The 24,826-nt window shown below is 35.4% G+C and overlaps 1 protein-coding gene across 1 annotated transcript in view; it reads right to left on the reverse strand.

Annotated features, from left to right (window-relative positions):
• Positions 1-24,826, reverse strand: part of BRCA2 (BRCA2 DNA repair associated) — a 77,157-nt gene that overhangs the window by 30,077 nt on the left and 22,254 nt on the right. The window contains exons 9-14 of the mRNA XM_043996380.1: positions 23,414-24,514; positions 15,821-20,722; positions 7,094-7,189; positions 5,214-5,283; positions 2,840-3,273; positions 1,647-1,828 (exon numbers count right to left, since the gene is read on the reverse strand). Of these exons, the coding sequence (XP_043852315.1) occupies positions 1,647-1,828; positions 2,840-3,273; positions 5,214-5,283; positions 7,094-7,189; positions 15,821-20,722; positions 23,414-24,514 (6,785 nt within the window). The remainder of the gene's footprint in view (positions 1-1,646; positions 1,829-2,839; positions 3,274-5,213; positions 5,284-7,093; positions 7,190-15,820; positions 20,723-23,413; positions 24,515-24,826) is intronic.

Below are 24,826 nucleotides of genomic sequence, written 5' to 3' on the forward strand. Positions count from 1 at the left end.
TGCCTCTGCATTAGCACATATTAATTTCTCCCTCTTTTATTCTTTAAAAACCAAAAACCAAAAACCAAACCAAACCAAACAAATAAAAAAAAACCCACCTCAACATTCTTATGATGAACCTCCTGGATTACTGCAATATCCTTACCCACAACTTCTCTCCCTTTCTAATCCATACTTCACACACAAAAATAGGCTTTTATTGGCAAGACTTAGTCTAACCATAATTTAAAACATTGTTTCTAATGAAAAATTCACTGAATTCCAAACAACTAGCCTCCAAATGAACTTTTGGAACCCCAAGTTGGGAAACTGGTTCTCAATAAGTCCTCAGCAGTTATGTAGTCCAACCCATACTTGAAAAGAATCTCCACTCTAACATGCAGGGCACCTGGGCATCCAGCCACTGCTAGAGAATTTCCAAGGAAGGAGGGGAAAATCACCTCTCAAGGCAGACCTTTCCACTGCTGAACAACTCTAATTTTTAGGAAGTTCTTTCTAACCTAAATTTGCCTCTTTGCATTTTCTATCCATTGCTTCTGGTTGTTTGTTTGGGCTAACCAGAATAAATCTAATCCTTTCTCTATGGGATAGCCCATTAAATACTTTAAGACAACTATCAGGTCCCTATTGAGTCTTCTCTTTTCCAAATTAAATGTCCAGTTCCTTCAATTTATAATCATACAGCATGTACTCAAGGCCTTTCAGCATTTGGTTGTTATCATCTGAACACTCTCCAGCTTATCAATACCTTTCTCAGATCATGGCACAGGAAGTGAACACAATAATCCAGATAAAGTCTAGGGGTGGAGGACAGTGGAAATACCATTCCTAGAAATGATGCCTCTCTTTAAAGCAGCCCAAAACTGCATTACCTTTTTTAGCTAATAGGTCACATTGCTGACTCATATTAAACTTGTACTCCCTTAAAATCCCCGTATTTTTCCAGATCTACTTTGTTATCATCTTTCATCCTTTAATTTTAAAGCTTACTTTTTTTACCCAAGTTAAAAACTTTCCATTTATCCTTGCTGAATTTCATCTTATTAGCTTCAACTCAATGCTCTACTCTTCCAAGACCTTTTTGGATCCCAAGTCCATCTTCCAAAGCTTTAGTTATCTTTCTCAGCTTAAAGTCATCTGAAAATCTGATGAGCATGTCTTTAAGTCAGTGATAAAAATGCTAAATAATACAGGACCCAGCAGAAATCTTTGAGGTACTTTGCTACATACCTCCTGCCATGCTACCACGAACCACTAATAGACACTTTTTGTAATAGTCTTGCCATCCAAGAAGTTCTGAATTCACTTGTCTTACAGTCTCACTCACATCTCTCCTCAACTATTTGCAGATTTTGATTTGAGGTAATATTCCTTTGTACACATTCAAAAGCGACCATAAAAATACTCACATAAGGTAATGAAGGAACTAGAAACAGAATCCTTAGACTTCCAACTCTCATTTCCTTACTTCAAATTTAGTTCTGTTTCTTCATAACTTCAGTTATAGCTACATCACAGTTCAGTTGTCTAGGTGATTTCCAAATTAATACAAAGAAATCTTTAATGACAATTTCACTTATCAATGCCTTTTAAAATAATGTGTTGGTAATCAAGTGAAACTATTAGCAATGCAGACAAAAATATACCTGTTTACTGGAATAAGTAGAGGGAACTCTGCCTTCCACTGCTACTTTGAGAGAGATTCTAGGACTGGTAGATGTTTTTGTAAGGTACAAACTGCCTGCCTGTGGATGAATCTGTTGTGTCTCTTTCTTTTTAATTCTCATATCTTGCATCCTTCTGGCATTCTGAAGATTTTTAATAATTTCTATTAAAAGAAAAACATCAGGAAAAAACAATCTAAAATGGGTTTTCAGTTATAAAACAACCTGAAGTTTTTGTTTATATTAACAAAGAATTATCATATTTTAATATCTTTTTCTTCTTCTTCTTTTTTTTTAGTGAGGCAATTGGGGTTAAGTGACTCGCCGAGGGTCACACAGCTAGTAAGTGTTAAGTGTCTGAGGCTGGATTTGAACTCAGTTCCTCCTGACTCTAGGGCTGGTGCTCTATCCACTGCGCCACCTAGCAGCCCCTAATATCTTCTTCTTTTTTGTTTTTAGTGAGGCAATTGGGGTTAAGTGACTTGCCCAGGGTCACACAGCTAGTAAGTGTTAAGTGTTTGAGGCCGGATTTGAACTCAGGTACTCCTGACTCCAGGGCTGGTGCTCTATCCACTGCGACATCTATCTGCCCCTCCTAATATCTTCTTAAACCCTAAAAATATTTTTATTAAACTCAAGCATCTAAAATCTTTTAACATTTGGATTGGATGAGAAAGATTCAAATAAGTAACCTCTAAAAGGAATTTTTTTTTGTTTGTACTTCAATTTAGAAAGAAAATTAGTAGACTGGAGTATATATTTAAGTATAAAAGTTTCAGTTGGAGGATTCAATATTGATGTTTTAACAACTGAAATGTTAAAAAATACTTTTAATTGTTAAAAAATTACTGAAACCCTAGGTGGCGCAATAGAGAAAGCACCAGTCCTGGATTCAGGAGGACCTGAATTCATATCCAGCCTCAGACACTTTACACTTACTAGCTGTGTGACCCTGGGCAAGTCACTTAACCTTCACTGCCCCACAAAAAAACCCCAAACAAAGAAACAAAAATTTACTGAAACCAACTCCATAGACATTATAACATTTAAACAGTGGGGAAAGCACATAACTCCATTAACCACTGTTTCAAAAAAAAATAAGTTCACATTTAGAATACCTAGTTTAAAAGCCACCTTCTCACCGCCCCAAGAAACCCCCACCATACCCACAATACCTAGGTTTGAGTCTCCATACTCTTCAAAAACCTCAGTTGTTGCTTGTTTGGAGTTATCTTTGTCAGTGAGACAATTTTCATTATCTTCACTGTCTCCAGTATTACATCCATCTATATGTTTCTGCTTCTCATTTTCTTGTGTGTGCTCCTTTACCTTTAACTTAAGTCTCTTACTGACATACTGTTCATCTGTGAAAGAGTTTGACTTAGTTTTGAAAGGTGGAACAAAGACTTTGGCTGGCTTGCCTATAACAGTCACAGGTTTCATCTTCCCATTATTTGTAGAGGAAGCTTTATATAATGGATTTCCCAAAAGTGATTTATAGCTTGAATTTTCCAAAGTCTGGCGTTTTAAAAAGGGAGATTTAGATATAAATCCTTGATCAGGTGCAGTAAAATTGGGATGGAGCATTTCTTGACGTTCCTTAGTTGTGCTACATAAAGAGAAAATTTTTTTTTATTATTTTGTTACAGTTTTATTGCTACCTTTTGTTTTTTACAATGCAGTAATTTCCTGCAGTAAAGGAGGTAGAGTACCTCCTTTAATAAGATTATAAGCTCTCAGAAGAAAGAGACCATCTTTATATTCCTAGTTCCTAACACAATATATGTTGGATATAACAGACAATAAATATCTATTGAAAAATTATTTAACAAATATTTAACAGAACTGAAATGGAATTGAATATGCAATAGAATGAGGTTTAGTTTAAAGGCCATCTAATTAGCAAAGATAATTTTCCATTTGATACATATCTAATTTTAAGATCTACTATTCTTTTCTAGAAAACTTATATGTTCTTTTTTCCCTTTCAAATTCACAACCTCTTGACAAAAATAAGTGAAAATAAAATTTTCTGAGCTTTTTATAGATAATTCATACAAAATTACCTCTAATGAATAAAGCAGTTTCTGAATGTATTGAATGATTCAATGAGCTTTAGACAAATCACAACCTCTATGAGCCTCAGTTTTCTCATTTGTTAAATGACTGGCCTCAACAACCTTGTAATCATATAGTCATAGCCTTTTCACACATTCTCTGAAAAAAATATCATAATTTCTGAAATGAACATTTTTCTCAGGCTTATTCTAAAAATATCTCCACATTAAATGCCTGGAGAACACACAGCATCCTTGTTATAACTAATGATAAATAGCTAGTGTTTATTAAAAAAATTTTTTTATCATAAAAATATTTTATAATTTTCCAGTTACATGTAAAGACAATTTTCAACATTTGGTGGTGTTTTTTTTGGGGGGGTGGGGTGGGGCAATGAGGGTTAAGTGACTTGCCCACGGTCACACAGCTAGTAAGTGTCAAGTGTCTGCGGTCGGATTTGAACTCAGGTCCTCCTGAATCCAGGGCTGGTGCTTTATCCACTGCGCCACCTAGCTGCCCCATAACACTTGTTTTTATAAGATTTCTAGTTGCAAATTTTTCTCCCTCTCTCCTCTCCTTCCCCTTTCCCCAAGATAGAAAGCAAACTGATATAAGTTATATATAAGTACAATCACATCAAACATATTTTTGCATTAGTCATGTTGTGAAAGAGGAATCAGAAAAAAAGGGAAAACCTCAAAAAACAAAAAAAACAAAAAATGTAAAAACAGTATGATTCAATCTGCATCCTGATTCCAGAGTTCTTTTTTTCTGGATGTGGAGAGCATTTTCCATTATAAGTCCTTTGGAATTATCTTTGATCATTGTATTGAATAGCTAGCATTTATACAGCACTTACTATATTGTAGGCACTATGTTAAGCTCTTTACTAATATGATGTCATTTGGTCTTCACCACAATCCTGCAAGGTAGGTGTTATTATTATCTCTATTTTTCAGATGAGGAAATTGAGGCAAACAGGTTAAGTGACTGTCCCAAGGTCACATGATTAAGTGCCCAAGACCAAATCGGAACTCAGGTCTTCTAGACTCCTGGTCTAGCACTCTATTCACTGAGCCACCTAGCTAATTTAGCATTCCTTTTCGCCAGTGTTGTGTATTTTAATGACAAAAGGAATATAATATTTCCAGAAAACATTCTAGAGATGATACAATATTCTCTATACACACCCTGTTAATGAGTAGGATCATGAAAGAAGTATACTATAATATTTCCTTTGTTTTGAAACAAAAAAAAGATACAGAGATTGGAGAGAGAGGGGATATGACCAAAGCAAGAATTTGTTTTGTTTGACTTTCCGTGTGTGTAGCAGGAACTTTGTTTTTCTTGCTTTCTGAAAGGAAGATAGGAGATGGGGTAAGAGAAAGCAGAAGTGGGAAAGAGAGAATACAGATCAGAAAATTAAATAAAAATTTACTGGAAAATTTGAAAAAACGTAACTATTTTTAAATTAAAAAGGATACTTCTTACCTAAAGGGATCACAAGTAACTGGCTTTAAAGGAATATGGTGCATAAACATTCGCCTATCTTTCATCGTGCCTAAAAGAAAAGTATTAAAGTATATTAATGAAAATCAAATGGCTGATTTTACCACCAACTTATCTCTTTTACTATAAATGCTTATTCAAAAGAAACTGACATGATCATAGTTTTTCACATCTTCACAACACTTATGCTAGGTTTCCTACCAACAGTATTGATGACTTAAAGTTGACTCACAATCACTAAAAAAATTTTGGCTTCACAAAATTGAATTGCTTAGCATATAACACATACGGTCAAGTAGTGTCACTGTTTAATAAATTTACATTATTTCTCTCAGTGTCAACAATCTAACTTTCAAATGGTTTAGTCAATTAGCCAACCATACAGAAAGATCTTAGCTTTTAGAGACAGAATTTATATTTCAGTCTTATAATCTGTTTGTATTAGTTTCTATCATTTTAATTTTAAAAATCAATAAATACAAAGTATGACTATAAGAAATGAGAGAGTTAACAAAAATACTAGATGTTAAATATCCATATGAATGTTGTGCTGAATCCCCCCCCTCCCCTGCAAGCACATCTTAAGATTTGGTACACTAATTTCAACTAAATGACAATGCTTAAAAACATTCTTCAAACTGCTATCTAGTGTAGCTTTCAAAGTCTCTATCATATTCTTTTATATATCCTAAATGGTGGTACATTTTCAGTTTGAGAATGGATTGGATTTTTGGAAACTGTCAGTAGGAGCCAAGTCTAGTGAATAAGGGTTTTAATTAAATTGGCTTTGCCTGTGTGACCATAGACAATTCCCTTAACCTCATTGGGCCTCAATTTTCCTTATCTATAAGAGCTTTAAATCTCATTACCTTTTAAAAAATTAACTATAGTTTTAAACAATTACCTATAAAATGATGAAACATAGTTTATTGTGTGGACTAAAAACTAGCTCTTAAGGCAATACAATAAGAGCAGTTCCAAAAGTCTTTTAAGTAATGACAAAACTGGGATAAGTACATAGCTTTTCTAGGCAACTGCTTTGAAAGATAACAATTATCTGGACTCACAACTTCTGGTAATTTTTCAAAACAGTCTTATTACTTCGTGGCCACATCTAATAGTTACTTATCAGAGTAGTAATTAGCTATTCTGGTACCTGGAATGGGTAGGGGGAAGGAAAAACTTTCAACCTTAGTATACCCCAAGACCACCGTCGAGGAAGGTACCAACTGCCAGGGGTGGAGGGGAGAGAGGAATGGGTGACCCTTTGTCAGTTTGGCCTGTGCCCTGGTGGTGTATACAATGCCTAGCTATCCCAACTCTTGGGAGGAGGCAGAGACGGGAAGGAAGGTGGCAACTAGGGGGAAATATGGGGTCAGTTGTCTTCCTCAATTTGAGTATGTTAGGAGAATATAAACACTGAGCAAAAGCCTGATCACCAGGCACCAGGAAAGGGGCAGAATGGAGACAGTACTCTCATGGGTGGTGGCCTCAAGCCAAGCAAAAGAGTGGAGGTAATCCCAAAACAGACTGGGAGTGGAAGTGGGGGGATGCATGTTCTGGGAGTAAGAGAAGCCATGCATGAGGCAGAGGATAAGAGGTATCCCTTGCTTATGACATGCCCTGGGGAAAAGCCTCAGTCATTTCATCTTATTTATACTTTTGCACCTATTTTGTACTGAGCTCTGTGCTATTAACAAAGAATTTTCAAACAAAAACAACAAAAAAACAAGAATTCTCTCAATTGTAGCATTCTATAAATTCTTCCTCAAAAAAAATTACATACCAACCATAAAGAAACCATATAATGATACCTGCATAGCAAGACAAAAAACCAAAAAAGACCAAAAAAAGGCTTTTACCATCTGGACTGCTTTTTGAAGGTTTTAAAGATTTTTCTTGATTTTCCACTGCTCTGTCAAATTCATGTAACAATTTTCTTTTAATTGGGGGTTCTCCTAAAAAGAAATAAACATCTTTAAAAAACTGTACTTGTTACCTGCTCTATCTTGAAATTATAAACCATCTATCTTTAAAACCAAAGCACTTTGAATGTTATTCTAGCCTAAGATTATAAGCATTATAAAGAAATCATTTTCCAGTGCCAAATTCATCTACCACAATTTCTGACCATATAAAAGACATCCTCCACTAAACCAGCCCTGTTTTGATGCCCTATAATGGAATGGAAGTTATCTGAGGATCTTGAAATTTATTTATGTGTAGAATAAGTTCTGGCATGTATGCCAAATAGAAAGACTTACTTTGAGTACAGGATTATGTCTGAGGAACACTCCAGATTAAGTTTGGAAAAGTTCACCAATCACTAGAAGGTTGGTCACAGGATGATAACATTTTTATCTCTTGCAGCTTACTAAAGCTAAAGCATAAAGAAGCTTAGCTATGTGTGAGGAGAGAATGTTCACACTAAAAAAGCTGATCCTTAAAAGTATGAAGTATAAGGAAAGTAGATAAAGAGGGGATTAGACAACAAGGGTGTGTGTGAGCATGTGCATGTACACCTGCATTTATAAACATAAAGTATATAAATACAAATATGTACAAAGTAATTACATACAAGGTAATTTGGGAAGATCTACCAATGTGTCAGAAGCCTTATTGTATACTTTTTGATATTACATAGGCATCTCAGTGGACTCTATGTCCACTCGGACTATACATTTTATCCCTCTTGGATATGATCAACCTAATATGTTCTCAGCTCATATATCCACTTGTTGATATATCCCTTATACTACTTTAATATAAATGTGATTAAGACAAACTCTGGAAACAAAAGTGGGTGTATAGTAATTGTGGAGTGGTGGAATAGCCTGTGGTTATATACCATTAAATTAAATTAAAGCAAAGTCAAATAAACAGAACAAGATGAAAAACATACACAACAAAAATGTAAAAAACAACAACCCAAAAAACATTAAAAGGAGGGAGAATTCAAATTAATGCAGTGTCCAGTCATGGTTTCAGAGAACAAGCAATAACCACATTTTTCTCCTTTTGGTAGAAAGGTAAGGGGATTAGAGAACATGATGCAGTATAAGAACATGCTATTAAAAGGTTTTTGTCACTTAGATTTCACTCTCTTTGCTGTATGTGTGTGAGTTTAGGGATGTGTGTGTACATTTGTAAATAAGAGGTATAAGAAGAAGCATCAACAAAATTTCAAAAATGACACAGCCTACTTGTGCCTACCATAGTATCCACTGAATCCTTTGGTTCACTTCCAACTGTGACTCCTCAGAGAATACAATGTTACAGGATTCACAACCATTCAACATTAACAGGAAAATAGATTCATGTTGACAAGATGTTTGCTCTAAGAAGAAGCTTGAGAACCATTAAAAGCCCTGTGAAACTTGCCAAATGCAATCTAGCTCACTCTCTTCCTCCTATTCAATTCTGGACTCAACTTGCTGTCCACTGGCAGTGGATGTACAAAATAATTTAGCTGTTTAATCCATTCTTGCTGCATATCATTCTGGACAATAGGAATTTTTTCATTACATTTTGTTTCAAGCAATCAACCAGCAAGGATTAATGAGGACAAACTACATGTCAGGAACTGTGCTAAGGTGTCAGGGATACAAAGACAAAAAAATGAAATCATCCCTATGATGAAGGGGCTTCTGTTCTATGGGCAGAAACAGAATAAAACACAAGGTAGTCAGGAAGAAAGGGCACAAGAAATTGGAGGTAGGGGTGGGAATGGTTCAGTCATACAAAAAGGATTCTTGAGCTTGGTCTTGAGTGAGCCTTTCCAGGAGGCAGAGGTGGAGAGGGCATCCTAGATGCATGCTACTTTAACCCTGAGGCAATAGGAAGGCACTAGAGATAACCAACTAGGACAGTAACAAGGTCAAATCTGCGTTTAAGGAAAATCACTTTGGTAGCTGTCTAGAAATTGTATTGAAGGGGAAAAAGACTTGAGACAGGGAAACCATACAGGAGGCTATTGAAATATGCCAAGTGGGATGTAATGAAAGCCTAAACTAAGGTGGTGACTTTGAGTAGAGAAAGGAGTCAGATGCTCAAGATGCTGTGACAGTATAAATAGCAAGAGTTGGTAAATGACTAGATACCTTGGGTGAGGGAGGGAGGAGCCAAGGACAATGCCATGCTTATGAATCCTGGAAAGCTGGAAGAATGGTGGTGTCCTCAACAAAATCAGAGAATCCCATAATGGGAAGAGGGCGGAAAAATTCTAACAACTAATATCTTTTCAATAATCTTGGGTCTTACTGAGAAGGCCCTCCAATGTTAGAGAGACAGCTTTAATCTGCCATCCAGAAACAGAGATGTAAGACCTCATTGTCTGGATAAGACATTCTTCATAAGTGGTGAACATCTTAGATAAGCATATATTTCCCTATTATGCCTCACTTGACAATAATAGACGAACAGATTTCTGGGGTTACATCTGCATGAAAAACTAATTGTAGGAGGAGTCTTTCCTTGATCCAGCCAACTGCTTTTTGCTAATCCAAAAACACATCTTGTCCTCTTTTTAGCTTTGTGAAGATGTAATCTGCTGTAGAGAATCATCTGCAAAACTTTCCTTTTCTCCTCTTGTATTTTCAAGTCTATACAGGTAGATCATTCTCTTAAAGATTAAATAAAGATGAAAAAGCAGATATATGATAGGTAGTTATTTATGTTCTGATTGCAACTTCTGGGAACGTAAAGTCTTTATTTTTTTCCATTCTCTTGGCATCTCTCCTACTCCTTACCGATAATCTAAACTTCATCTTTACTGTGACCTCCAGTTCATCTATCTATTGCTGTTCTAGTATCAATTTCTTGCCCCTGAAATCTTGACCCTATAGTTAACCAGTTTGATTTTACAGTGTCCTCTACTCTTGTTACTTTTTCTATTGTGACTCATGTATTACCAGATTCCCAACCCTAGGTCACCCCACCACCCCACCTCCCCAACACCCCAAGACAGCTTCTTTGTTTCTTCTCACATGCTGTTAAAGTCACATAATCATGACAACTGGATCCAGTACAAATCTGCTACTTAATCTTAGCTGGGCTTCATTGCAGTACGGTAATCCTTTCATCCTTCTCTGTTCTGACTCTATTATGCTCTCTGCTCCAAACCTTTTCTTTTCAAGCCCCATAAACTACTGCCTCCCACTTCTCTCTCAGCAAAGTATCTTGACCTCAACCTTACTTAGGAAATAGAGGCAATGCCATAAACTTTCTTTTTCCTGAATTCTACACCCCAAAATTCTCTGACATAACCCCCGCCCTTCTTTCCTCTGCTACTGTCCCTGGCAAACAAGTGGCTCTTCTCCAAGTGCCTTTGATCCCAAACTTTCCACTATCCTTCATGAACTTGCCCCATTGTTCATCTCCTAATCACTTCCTTCTCCCTTCAAAGAGGTACCAAAACAATCTTCTTAAGACCTATTCATGAAGATGTCAGTGTCTCTCAACTGCTTATAAGTTCAAATACAAATTCCATTATTGGTGAGTCAGTCTAATTACAATCTGCCTTTTGAGTCTTATTTCGTCACCTCCTCCCCCATATTTTCTGACTAACTACAAGGTTGTTCTTCCTCAAAAAGGATCTCCTGACCCCCATGCCTTATATAGGACAAACCCCATATCTAGAATGTAATTCTTTCTCACCTCTACTTTTTAGAACTCAGCCCAGGTTTTCTTCAAGTTTCAGTTCAGTACCTACTACCTCCTAATACTGCCTCACATTTCCTGAAGATTTTTGTATTTATTTATCTGTACACAAGTTGAATTTCTCCAAGAGTGCCATCAAGCTTCTTGACAACTGGGACTTCCATATTTGCCCTTGTATTCCCAACACCAAGTACAGGACCTTACATGAAGTGCTTAATAAATTTCATTCAAATGAATTAAACCATGGCATTTTGAATTTAATCACCCTTCTGAGATACCTCAGAAAAATGATTTTTTCAATGCTTTGAAAATTATTCTTTCTTTCTTTTTTATTTTTTTAAGGCAGGGCAATGAGGGTTAAGTGATTTGCCCAGGGTCACACAGCTAGTAAGTGTCAAGTGTCTGAGTCTGAATTTGAGCTCAGGTCCTTCTGAATCCAGGGCCGGTGCTTTATCCACTATGCAACCTAGCTGCCCCCTGAAAATTGTTATTTCCAAGACAAAGTTTCCTAGGTGAAAATGATCTCATTTGACCAGGATTTCTGACTTTGATTTCTATGTGCTAATTCTATTTCTTTATATATAGCCAGATTAGGTAGGGTTTTAAATTTTCTAAAGGTATCTCCTAATTTTCAGAAAACAATACACGTATCTAATAAATAAGTCATTACTGTGTATAACAGCTAAAAACATAGAGTAAAAGTATCATAGTGAGGTAACTTTATGGTAGGAAGATGGAAATTTTAAAAATCAAGGGCCACAGGGGTGTGGCACAGTGGGTAAAGCATGGGCCCTGGATTCAGGAGGACCTGAGTTCAAATCCAGCCTCAGACACTGGACACTTACTAGCTATGTGACCCCAGGCAAATCACTTAACCCTCATTGCCCCACCAAAAAAAAAAAATCAAGGGCCACACCCCCAAAACAGCAATAAAACAAGTCCTGGAGCCACAAAATCCACAAAAAGACAGGCTGAGATTATTTTCCAGATTAAAGGGGGCCATACTGGGTTGTGAGCAGAATCCAACCCCACAATTACGCCAACATGGATGCCTTGCATACTGCTCAAGAGGAACTTTCCCCATAGCCTCCAATCCAGCTGCAGCACCTGTGTCTTCTAAAACTAAGCTTATGGTCGGGTGAGAGGGCTGAACAGCTGGTGGGGGGGGGGGGTCGGGGCGGAATACAGGGGTATCTGCAGGACCTAAGGAGGAATTCAGCTATCCCACCACAGCAGGGAGCCAGGAAGAAATCCTGAGCAGCAGGAGGCCCAGGTCGGGGAGGGGCACAGGCCAGAGGAAGCTAAGATCCATAGCACACATAATTCTGCTGGCTGGTTAATTAGCAATTTGGCTTGAGGTTATCTTCAGACCAGAGAACAGGCCAAATGAAAGAAAAAACTGCCATCCCTCAAATCAAAACACCAGGGACCCTCTGAAGCTTGGAACAGCCTACATATTCTAGAAGCAGAAGGCAAAACAGAAATTGAAAGAATCCACCGATCACTTCCTGAAAGAGATCCCAAAAGGAAAACCCCCAGAATATTATAGCCAAATTCCAGAGTTCCCAGGTCAAGGAGGAAATATTGTAAGCTGCTAGAAAGAAACAATTCAAATACTGTCGAGCTACAATAAGGATAAAACAAGATCTAGCACCATCTACATTAAAGGACTAGAGGGCATGGAATATGATATTCCAGAGAGCAAAGGAACTGGGATTACAGCCAAGAATCATGCAACCAGCAAAACTGATTATAATCTTTCAGAGGAAAAAATGGAACTTCAATGAAAAAGAGGACTTTCAGGCATTTGTGATGAAAAGACCTGAAGCGAACAGAAAATTTCGCTTTCAAATACAAGACCCTGGAGAAGCATAAAAAGGTAAACAGGAAAAAGAAATCATGAGGGATATTAAAAGATTAAACTGTTTACATTCCTACATGGGATGATAATACTTCAAACTCATAAGAACTTTCCCAGTAAGAAATTCACAGAGGACACAGGTCTGAACTGAACATGAAGGGATGATATCTGTAAAGCATTTATTTTTTGTTTATCCATGTTCTTTGTGGGGCAAGCAGGGTGGGGTGTCTTATGTCTGGGGCTGGATTTGGGCTTGGGGCCTCCTGGGTCCAGGGCTAATGCTTTGTCCATTGTGCCACCTAGGTAATCCATGATGACATCTTTAAAATAGGGTTGAGGGGTAGGAGGAATGGACTGGGAGAGGGAGAAAGTGAGAGGTGGACTGGGGAAAGTAGTTCACATGAAGGAAATAAGAAAAAAGCTTATGGATGAGAGGGGAAGAGGGGGAAGGAGTGGGGGAGTGAGTGAACCTCACTATCATCAGAATTGGCTCAAAGAGGGAATAACATACATACTCAAGTGGGTATAGTAATATATTTTTGCCCTCAGGGAAGTGGGAGGGGAAGGAGATAAGGGTGGGGGGAGAAGAGGGGAAGGAGGGAAAGGCAGATTGGGGGAGGGAGCATTAAAAAGCAAAACGCTTTCAAGGAAGGTGAAGATGTTCTGCATAACAGCAGAAATATGACATATTGAATTGCTTGATTTCATAGGGAGGGGTGAGGAGGGAGGGAAGAAAAATTTAGAACACAGAATCAGCTCAAAGACCTTAATCTCAAGAGAGTGGGCTCAAAGAGGGATAACATTCACACCCAATTGGGAGGAGTAATCTATTTAATCCTACAGGAAAGTAGGAAGGGAAGAGAATAAAGAAGAAAGGGTGAAAAAATGGAGGGCAGAGTGGGGGAGGAGCAGTCAGAAATAAAACACTTTTGAGGAGGAATAGGGTAAAAGAATATAGAAAATAGAGTAAATATCATGGGAAGGGAATAGGATGGAGGGAAATAATTATGATGATCGACTATAATGGCAAAATGTATGGTACCTACTTTGCTGGGCTATTGTGAAGAAAATTCTTTGTCAAGTTTAAGGTACTGTATAAAAGTTATGATGAACAGGATGCTATCAAAAAAACCTGGAAAGGCCTACATGAACTGAAGCAGAGTGAAATGTACTGTATACAAAATAATAATAATAATGTAAGATGATCAGCTAGGAAGCATGTGGTTATTTTCAACAAGGCAATGATCCAATATAACCCTGAAAGACTTATGAAAATTGCAATCCATCTACAGAGAACGAACTGATGTTATCTGAAAACAGATTGAAACACATTTTTTTTGACAATTCCTTAATCTGAAGTTTTGTTTTTTATCTGTTTTCTCTCACAACCTAGCTAATGTGAGGATGTTTTCCATGACCACTCATGTATAATTTATATTGAATTGCTTGAGCTCTTCGGGGTGGGGGGTTGGAAAGGAGGAAGAGAAATTGGAACATAAAGTTTAAAAAAATTGTTGTCAAAATTTGTTTTTACATATATTTTGGAAAATAAAATTCTAAACAGAAAAAAAAAATCAAGGGCCACTGAACCAAAGGAAAAATCAAAAATCAATTAGGTAAAATGAAATTATTTTATCTTCTTGAGAAATATACAAAGTTCAACTCCTGTTGTGACAAACCAAATAAAAAAGAGCATATTAATTGTGAATATATAGATGTCATATATTGTGTATCTCATAGCCTGCATAGCAATACCATTTTTAAAGGAAAGCTGAATATGAAATTGTTAGGAAACTAGTAGTAGCTTTCAGCAACCCAATTTATCAAAATGTGACAAATTTATTTAAAAATGTAAATTTAAGTTACAGACTTGAAGTTATGAAGAAAGTTGATTTAATACACATATATACACACACACACACACACACACACACACACACACACGCACACATATAATGCATGCAGGCACGTGCACACATACACACCCCCGTACTAAAGTCTTACCCTGAAGGTTATGATAGCACTTGAAACTGGAAGATCCCACACTAAGCCAGAAGAGCTTCATGTATGGCCCTGGTGAAATCTGTCATTCAAGAATTAGCCTAGGGGCAGCTGGGTGGCACAGTGCTTAGAGCACTGGACTTGGAGTCAGGAGGACCTGAGTTCAAGTCCAGTCTCAGACACTTAACACTTACTAGCTGTGTGACCCTAAGCAAGTAACTTAACCCCAATTGCCTCACCAAAAACAAACAAAAAAAAGGATTAGCCTAGCTAAAAGCATGGTCAGACAGCAACTGTCTGCAAAATAATAATTTTTTTGACAATGAAATTCTTCAGTAAGTCATAGAAAATTTACAAATTATGTCAATAGAGGAAATAGCCACACTAATTATAATAGATTTTTGAGGTACTGAAGTATGAAGGGACCTAGAAGCCAAGAATTTACATTTCCCCTAGTCCCCTATCCAATCCACATACAAGAATTGTGTCACACAGAAGTCAAACTTGGAATGGCAAAAATTATAAACACAATATTCAAGGATTAAAACAAGAAGCAACTGCAGGCTGTGAGGTGAACTATTGGAGGGGGAGCATTCATATTGATCAAACTTTGATTCGCTGTATATGATGTGATATGTGATGATTCACTTGAAATACATTTCTCCTAAAATCAGAATGTAAATGGCTGTGTTCATAGTTTTAAGATTTTACTCCCCATTTATTTGATTCCCCCCCACACTTTTCTAAAGGAAAATGCTAAAGGTTGATGAAATGAAACGAAGACTCCACATCTATCTATAGTTACCAAATGGCCCTGTAATATTCATATATTATTGTACTATAAATAAAAACATTTGTTATTATCTATTTTAAAATACCTGAATATAAGTAACTACCATTAGGATTTACTCTTTCATGGACTCAAGAATGAGTCAAATTACACTCTCCCAAACATAATCTACATAAAAGTCTAACACAATTTGGTTAGATCAGTAATATCAAATAAGGGGATTCATTCTATTTAACTACCAAATTGGAAATAGAAAAAAAAATTTTTTTTGAGACTTACCATATGAGGCACGGTTTTCTATCCTTCGTTTCCCAAATCTTGAATTTAGCTGCATGCGCTCTTCTTTGTTTTTATAAGTAAAAAAGGATGGTTTTGTATTATAAGGCAATTCAGAATCTGTAAGTTCATCATCTTGCATAAAAGCTTTGGCAATTTCCATTGCTTCTCTTTCAAGAGAGTTTTCTGGGGCTTTGGAGTCAGGAGAAGAAACTTGTAGGCTTCTTTGGACAGGAAGATCATCTAAAATTCCATCACCTTCCATGTTCACATTCCTAAGGCCAACTTGTTCTTTCTTCAAAAATGAAACATCTTTAGCAGGAGTCAAATTGGTTTCTAAAGGTGACTGCATCTTGTCTTGCTTAAAATGATCACAAGAAACTTTAGTAGTGCTACTATTTTCTGAAGAATTTATTTCAACATTACAATTATTTGAGAAGTTAAGCTCTTTATTACAAGTTTCTTCATTTTTGGAATTTGCAATATGTTTTGGGTTTTTACCACCATCAGTACAAACAGGAGACAGAGCTTTTGGTGTAATATCTTGTATAGATCCAGGTAAACGCTCAAGACAACATTCATTTTTCATTAAATCAAATTCTACTAACATACCTTTAACTTTCTTTAATGCATTTTCAGAGATTAAAACCTGTTTTCCACTTGCTGTACTAAATCCAGAATTGTTATGTAAATTCAGCATATTGCTTAAATAGTCTTTCTTTTGTGATTTTAAGTTAGTTTTTGTATGTAGGATGGCATTTTCTTCTCCTATTAATGTTTCTGGGTGGTTTTCACTATCTTTAAATGATGTCATGAAAAGTAATTGCTCAGAATTATTTTCTATTTCAGAAAATACTTTTCTGGCTTTCTTTAATGAATTATCTGATACTTGCACAGGTTTGCCATTTGCTGTACAAAAAATTCCAACAGAAGAGCTACACTGAGGCAGTCTTCCCATAATAGATTTATACAAATCTGAAGTTTTAGAATTTCTTTGACAATGTGACAGTTCAGAGTCCATATCTAACCCAGTATTTGTAGACATACTTTCAAATTGTCCTAATTTATGGTAATTTTTATTTGAAACAAAAATATCAGTTGTGGACATACTCCTTTTCTTGCCATCTAAAGATTTAAGGGAAATGTCCTCTTTGTTTTCCAATATCTTAGAAAAATCTTTTACAATTTCTATTTCATTATTTTCTGATTTGGTCTCAATGTTTAGTCTAGGGAACTTATCACAATCGTTTATAAACATTTCTCTTGCTTTTTGTACTGCTTCATTTGAGATGTGAACTGTCTTGCCACTTGCTGTAGTGAATGCAGGTGGCCTTGCCTTAAGACATGACATTTCTTTATCAGATTTATGTTCTGGGAAGAAATCTGCATCATCTGAATGACAAAAATCAGTCTTTTTTGTGTTATGTTTTAAATTATGTTTAATGTTTGACATATTATTACTTAAATTAGCTGAGTCCTGCTTATCAGAGATATGATTTTTGTTACCTTCAACTGACGATATATTATTTGAAGTATTTAAAGGGACAAGTTTCTCCATATGGACATCAGAGTCTGCTTTTAAATATATGGCCTCATCAACACAAGAGATAAACATATCTGAAGCTTTAGTTTTTCCTTCTAACTCTCTCTCTCTAAGCCGTTTTCTTGCTTCCAATAATGAAGTCTCACTTACAGAAATGCTTTTACCGTGTCCTGTGTAAAATCCCAAACCTGAAATTTCAATAGGCAAATGAGTACACTGTTTTGCATCAGATAATCTACAATTTTCTTTATTTCCTGATAGCTTTTCTTCAAATAAAACACTATTTGAAGGTTCAGTAGAAAGAGCACTATCAGTTATTTTAGGTAGATCTGCCGTTGTAACAGAAACAAGGACTTTTTCATCACTATCCTTATAGCTTTGCATTTTTTCCCACACTTGGGCATTATTTAACTCAACCGTTTCATAAGCTCGTCCATGTTTTTTATTAATTTTTTCCCTTTTCTTAAAAAGTTCTGTCTCAAGATTCTTAATGTTAGTAACATCATTTTCTAAATTGTTCTCAACAAAAAAGTGCTTTACTTTAGCCAAAGATTCCTTTGAAATTCTAACTTTTTCTCCACTAGCTGTATGAAAACCCACCATACTATGAGTTTCCCATTTTCTGTTTTCAATTTTTGGTACCTGTTGGATAGATATCAACTGATTTTTAGTAGCATCAAGAGCCATTTCTTTTGTTTCACTTTCAACTAAGTTTTTTTTCTCTTTCCCTAAATGTTCCATTGGTTTATTATGAGCAACATTTGGCATTTTCAAAATCAAAGGAAATGAAAATTTATTTAATTCTTCTACTGAGCATTCTTCAGCAAATAGGTGTGTAACTTTATTGAAAGATTCCTTGGAGACCATAATATCTCTACCACTTGCAGTCTGAAAATGCTGTAAGTCATAGGAATTTTCATTTTCTTTAATTTTTTGCTCCTTTTGATTAGAAAACAACTGTTCCACTTGGCTTATGTTCAGGGTAAACATTTCTTCATCTTTAACAGCTTCTCCTAAGCAAGTAAAATCTAACAATTCTTCCTTAATTTGATAATTTTCTTGTTTTTTAAGTTGGTTAGACATTCCCAGATGCATATTTTGCTGACCAATCAATGACAAGCCATTCATTTCTCTTTGACAGTTATTATTTGAAATAGGTTCAACAGATCTTTTTAATTTACTATTATCTTTATGTGAACTAATAGGTAATGAACTACTCTTTTTGTTTTCTGGGTCTCTGCTATAATTTACTATGTTTTCTTCAACAAAAAAGGCAGAATTATTCTCAACATTTTGTGATTTGTATAATAAGCATTCTGCATCTTTCCTTTTAAAATCTTTGAAATGGCTATGATTTGCAATTGTGAATATAGGAATATTAGACTTACGAGTTTTATCTAAGGAACAATTTCTCAAATTTTGCAGAGGTGTTTCCTCAATATCACTGAATAATTTCATAGCTTTTTGTAAAGCTTCATTAGAAACATTCATCTTTCTTCCAAGAGCAGAACAAAAGCCTTTAAATTCAATTTCATTTTCAGTAAAAATATCGGAAGAGGTGCCTTGTCCAGAGTTACTTTTTGGTAAATTAACAGTTTTTTGTTTTACATCAATTATTACTTCAGAGTTCACATTTAAATCTACTTGTTGAGGAGCTCTCTTATTTACCTCATCTATAGCTCCAAAATAATCAAGTTCAGTATTGTTCTGGACCTCACAAGTATTTAAGTTGGCTAACTCATATCCTTTTTTGTTGGTGGCTATTTCAAACGTCTGTACTGTAGGATTTTGTTTTCTGAACTGTGTAAATTCAAACTGGCTTCCCGTTTCTTCCAATATCGTGGAAAGCTCTGCAATTTCTGCTTTTTGGCTAGCTGTTAAACTGTGGTTAAGATCAAGATCTTTTGGGGAAGACATATCTTCCACAGTCACATCAGTATCTTTCTTATTAATAACAAATATGTTACTCTGTACATCCTTAGATATAGTATGACTTGCCTCTTGATTCCAATCTGGGAAAGAATTCTTGATTTGGTTTTCAGAATCTAAATCTGTCTTGATATTTTCTGCTGCTACTAAAGTTGAAGTATCTACAATTTCTATAGAACAGCAACTGTTACAGTGCTGTTCAATGTCTCTGAAGAAATGTTTCCCTTTCTTAATATTGTGTTCAGAGAGTATTATCTCCTTATTGGGAGCTGTTTTGAATCCACTACCAAAATTCTTATTTGAGTCAGGATTGGAATTTCCCACCCACTTTCCCAAATAATTATCTTCATTTCTCTTTGATTTCATTTTAGTATCAATAGTACTTTTTGAATGAACATTTTTACATGATGATATACATTCATAGGCAAATTTTGGAGCCTGGTTTTGATTCTGGCTGTCTTCTGTAAATTTGGGAACCACCTCCAATGAAAAAGAATCTTCTGTGCACAACTCATGAACTGTCTGTGTACAATCTATTTCTGTAGAATTCTCAGGAATGGACTCTCCTAAATAACAGGAATTAGTCTGAAAGAGTTCCTCAAAACTTTCCATAGTCTGCACATTCTTTTTATCTATTGTTTGAATAAGGAAACTGTCTTTATTTAAAGTCAAATGTTCTTCAAGGTATGATTCAGGAGCTGTTTTTTCTTGGTCTTTTATGCTTACAAAGAGGTCAGTATTTTTGTTGACCTGTGCCCCCAAAGAAACTGAAATTTCTTTGCATTTTTCAGATGACATTTGAGTTTCTCCTGAAATTTCATTTAAAACTTCAGTTTCTTGATTCTTCTTAGAGCAGCTATTATCAAAGTTCTTTGTTAGTTCAGAACTAACTTTATTTATGATAAAAGCTGAATCAGAGTTTCTCCTAAATTTTAGTTTTTGTTTCATTTTGCATAAAGGTTCCTTTTCTCCATAAATCACAACAGAAAGTTCTGGTGGATCCTGAGGAAGCTGAGTTAAAGTATTAATAATGGAATTAACAGGGTCATTTAAAGTTCTATTTCTTGTTGGAAAGTGAATAGTTTTTCCAATATTCCCCAATTCCATTTCTGTATGTTTTCTTGCCAGGAAGCATGCTGCAGCCAAGACTTGTTCTTTTATATCTGAAATTATTGGACTTCCTGAAGAATTGTTGTGGCCTCTTTCTTGAGACTGTGATTGATTACCAACTTCTGTTATAGCTGACTCTAGATCCCCTCTATTAATTTTTACTTCTTTAAAATCTATATCCTGAGATGTTACTTCATTATGAGGAAAGCTGCTTTCATTAAAATATTCTTCCTGCATTGTTTTGCCATGACCAGTTAAGGAGACAGTCTGCTCTTCAGGATTAAATTGTAAACATTTTCTTTTGACAGAGGAATCCAAAAAATCTAAAAACAACAACAGAGAAGAGTCCAATTTAGATAATTTGCACTAGATTTAAAAAGTCAGCCTCTAAGAAAATGATTACATGATGAGCAAAAGATCAGTTTCACTTATTTAATATTGATAGTTCAAACCCCAAAAGTTAAACCATTCTCCAGAAAAATGGAAATAAAGTAGTATATTTTACAATGACAGCATATAAAGACTACACTAATACTTCTGGGACATCCTGTATTTGAGTGGCAGCATGAAGTAATGGACAGCAAACTAGCCTTAAAGCCAAGGAAGATCCAGGTTAGACTCTTGTCTTTGATACATACTCACTGTGGGACCTTGGGAAAGCCAGTTAATCTCTTACCATTCTGGGTAACTCTCTATGACTACTAAGCTAGCATTTAAATAGCATCTTATAATATTATCTCATTTGAACCTTCCAATAATCCCTGGGAGTTGGGTAATATTTCCAGATAAAAAAGTGAGGTAGGCAAAGGTTAAGTTATGTGCCCAGGATCACAAAACTACTAAGTGTCTGAGATCTTATTTAAACACAGGTCTTCTTGACTCCAGGACCATTGTTAGTTTCCTCACCTGAGAAATTTCTGCATCAATGAAATCACAGGTCCAATCCTTCTCTATTTTTCGGGGGGAGGGGGGTGGTGTTGGAGGAGTGATGAGGGTTAAATGACTTGCCCAAGGTCACACAGCTAGTAAGTGTCAAGGTTCTGAGGCTGGATTTGAACTCAGTTCCTTCTGAATCCAGAGCTGGTACTTTATCCACTGTACCATCTAGCTGCCTCCCCCTTCTTTCTCTATTTTGCAACATGTAGTTAATTTTTTTTTTTTTTTAGTGAGGCAATTGGGGTTAAGTGATTTGCCCAGGGTCACACAGCTAGTAAATGTTAAGTGTCTGAGGCCGGATTTGAACTCAGGTCCTCCTGAATCCAGGGCCAGTGCTCTATCCACTGCGCCACCTAGCTGCCCCAACATGTAGTTAATTTAATCTATAGTAGTTTACGATTCCAAGACTTTCCTCACACAAACATAAGAAATTCGTTTTACCTGACCTTTAATTTATAAATTGATACAATATCAAGTAAAAGGTTAGAAATTTTAAAGTTTCCCCCTCTTACACTACTTGGATTAGATGATTTCTAAAGTCTTTTTTTTTTTTAGTCTCAACATTTTCCTAAGTTTTACAATCTCCAAATAGTCTTGAGTGATTTTTATGTAAACTGTCATAAAGGTCATCACAACAAAAGAGTTTGTAGTTATTTTTTCAAGGCTATCTTATTCCGAATTTTAGTAACTGATCAGGAAAAGGTCAAACTTTAGCAAATATCCAATAAGCAACAAATTAGTAGATTTGTCTAAAATGATAGTTAAGTTCTTAAGCTAATAGCCGATATACTTGATGTTCTAATATTCCTTAAGTCTTAATTTCTCTTTGGGAGTTCCAGGGCTAATGAATATCACTGGACAAATTAATGGAATAGTTCTGACTTTATGCACTATAAACTTATGTCACATAAACACTGCTGCTCGACTACAACTCTGTTCTACCTTTATCTTGTTCTCAAGTATGCCTTAACTTTTCTCCTCTCTTCTGAATTCTCCAATGAGTACACTTAAGCTTCTAAGCATCATTATCTACTGTCTCCTTCCTTATGATCCCAGAAGATGAAGTACCCCTAATTCTCACTAAGGCTAGTACCTCTACTTGTACCCTTAATTCTACTCTCTCTTGCCTCTTCCAAGACTTTGCTTTAGCAGTTATTTGCCATTTCTCATATATCTCCTATTTTGTGGTTCTTTCTTACCTGCTTACACATAAAGCTTAGATTTCCCCAATCCTAACAGTCTTGCCTTGAGATTTTTACTCCATTTAATAACTGCTATCCCACAACTCCCCTCCCATTCACATTTCCAAACTTGGGGGGAGAGTAGGGGAAGAAGAGAACAACAACAAAAAAACCCTACAAAAACATTCTATTCAGGATGCCTCAACTTCAATGGAATTAACAATTCATATTCCTACATAGCTTACCTCTGCTGTTCTACAAAATAATTTATAAAGTCACAAAATGATTTGTGTAGAACAAAGTATATACAATTGGTCATTTCACCTATATCTATATACATATACAGCAACCATTGGTACTGTCATCTTTGAAAATACAAGACAGCAAAAATAAAAAGTACTTTCTCTATTTAAAGCTGAGGCTTATAGGAAACATGACTGGCATATTACTAAATAATTTTATTAAATGCTTCCCATTAAACTACTCAGAAAAGCAACTGTATAGTTGCATAATTATGTTTCAGAAAAAATCTACTCAAGCCTTTTAATATATTTAATATAAAGATTTTACCCTGAAGGTAATAGCTAGCACACAATTTTTATTTAAGGTCTTGATGTTTATGAAATTCTTACTCTTGACTCAGGATATACACATCTCTAAACACAGAGGTTTAATCAGTTACTATTTTTTAAAAATCTGGAAAAAAAATCAAACCAATTATATAATTATAAACAGTCTGAATTTAGATGAAGCATAAAACAGATGTTAAATTGTCATCAATGTTATTTCTGTGTAATTTTCTTCTATTCACAGGGGTTTAAACACCTAATTCTATGTGCTTATTAAATCATGATAGAAAAATTCATAATCCATACTTATTTGTAGCAATATAAGTACCTGAAATAGCATCTGTGAATTCAGAATGTACTTCAGAAGAATTCAATTCTAAATGGGATGATGCAGAATTGTTCCCTGATCCTATTTCTTGTGATTTTTCTATTTTTATTCCTTGACAAGATGAATCATCACTCACAACATAAATAAACTTTTTTGTCTTTTTTTTATAATGAGAAATTAGACCTGTACTGTTCAAAGATGCTGCGTCACATTTGGTAATTGTTGGACAGCTTCCTTTACCATCTGTATTTGGAGTTAAGGAACCATGCTCTCCAGGACAAACAATACCATTTACAGAAGAGTTGGGATCTTCCAGTTTATTTCCAAGAACTTTAGATTCTGTTGTAATGTTTGTGTAAAAGGAAGAACCCCTTAAAAAGTCCATGCTGATGGTGTCCTTAGATGTTTGCCCCATCTTGAACATGGAATTTTTTCTATCCTGAGATAAAGAATTCAGAGGAGAAATTCCAGGGGATGTCTGTTTTAATAACAGAGCACTGTTTTTATGAGGTGTTGCAATTTTCTCTTCATCTGATATTTGTGATATTTCTACATTTTTTAAAGTAATGAGGCTTGAACATTCATTCTCTGAATTTGCTGTTCTTTCTTCTGAATTGTGATCACAAAAAGAAATATGTGGCAGTGGTGTTTTCTCTATCTGCGTTACATCTAGACCAGAAAGGTTTAGTTGAGACCACTGAGTTGCTGAGGATGGCACATCATCCTTCAATAATTCTTCATTAACATTTGCAATAGGCTTCTGAATTTCATTTTTTGTTACTTTTGAAATGGAAGGATAACAGTATTCTAATTCAGTTTCAGATGTACTTGAGCAATCCTTATTGAATTTTTCAGTCTCTTCACATTCATTAGTTTTTATTTTAAAATATTTCTTCCTAGTCTTATCAAGTTTTACTTTTTGTAGACTTCCTATTTTATAACTAGGAAAACTGAATGAAGCATCATCTTCTACAGGCATGTCAATGACTGGATTACATATGTCATCTTCCATAATATTTGGCATATTTCTCATCATCTTTCTACCATGGTCTTCAAAGTTATTTTCATCACCAAATGAATCATCTATCATTTGTTCTAATTCTGTTAAATTAAAATACACCATTATGAAAATCATTTAAGAGTACCATTCAATTTCTATCAAATTACACACAAATTATATGAAGTTACTATGTTATTCCAAAAGTATACATGTATGTATGTATACACATACACACACATATATAATATCAGTTGAATAGAAAGGGGAGAAGGATGTCTCCATCCAAATTATATGAAAATAATAAAATGGTAAAAAGTTTTAGATATATTTAATAATTCTAGGAAGTCTTTGTCTTAGAAAGTTACTACTGTTTCATATTTTCATGTTTCTCATATTTTCAGCAATAGGGATGA

This window comes from Dromiciops gliroides, chromosome 3, assembly GCF_019393635.1.
Source record: "Dromiciops gliroides isolate mDroGli1 chromosome 3, mDroGli1.pri, whole genome shotgun sequence".
Taxonomy (NCBI): Eukaryota; Metazoa; Chordata; class Mammalia; order Microbiotheria; family Microbiotheriidae; genus Dromiciops; species Dromiciops gliroides.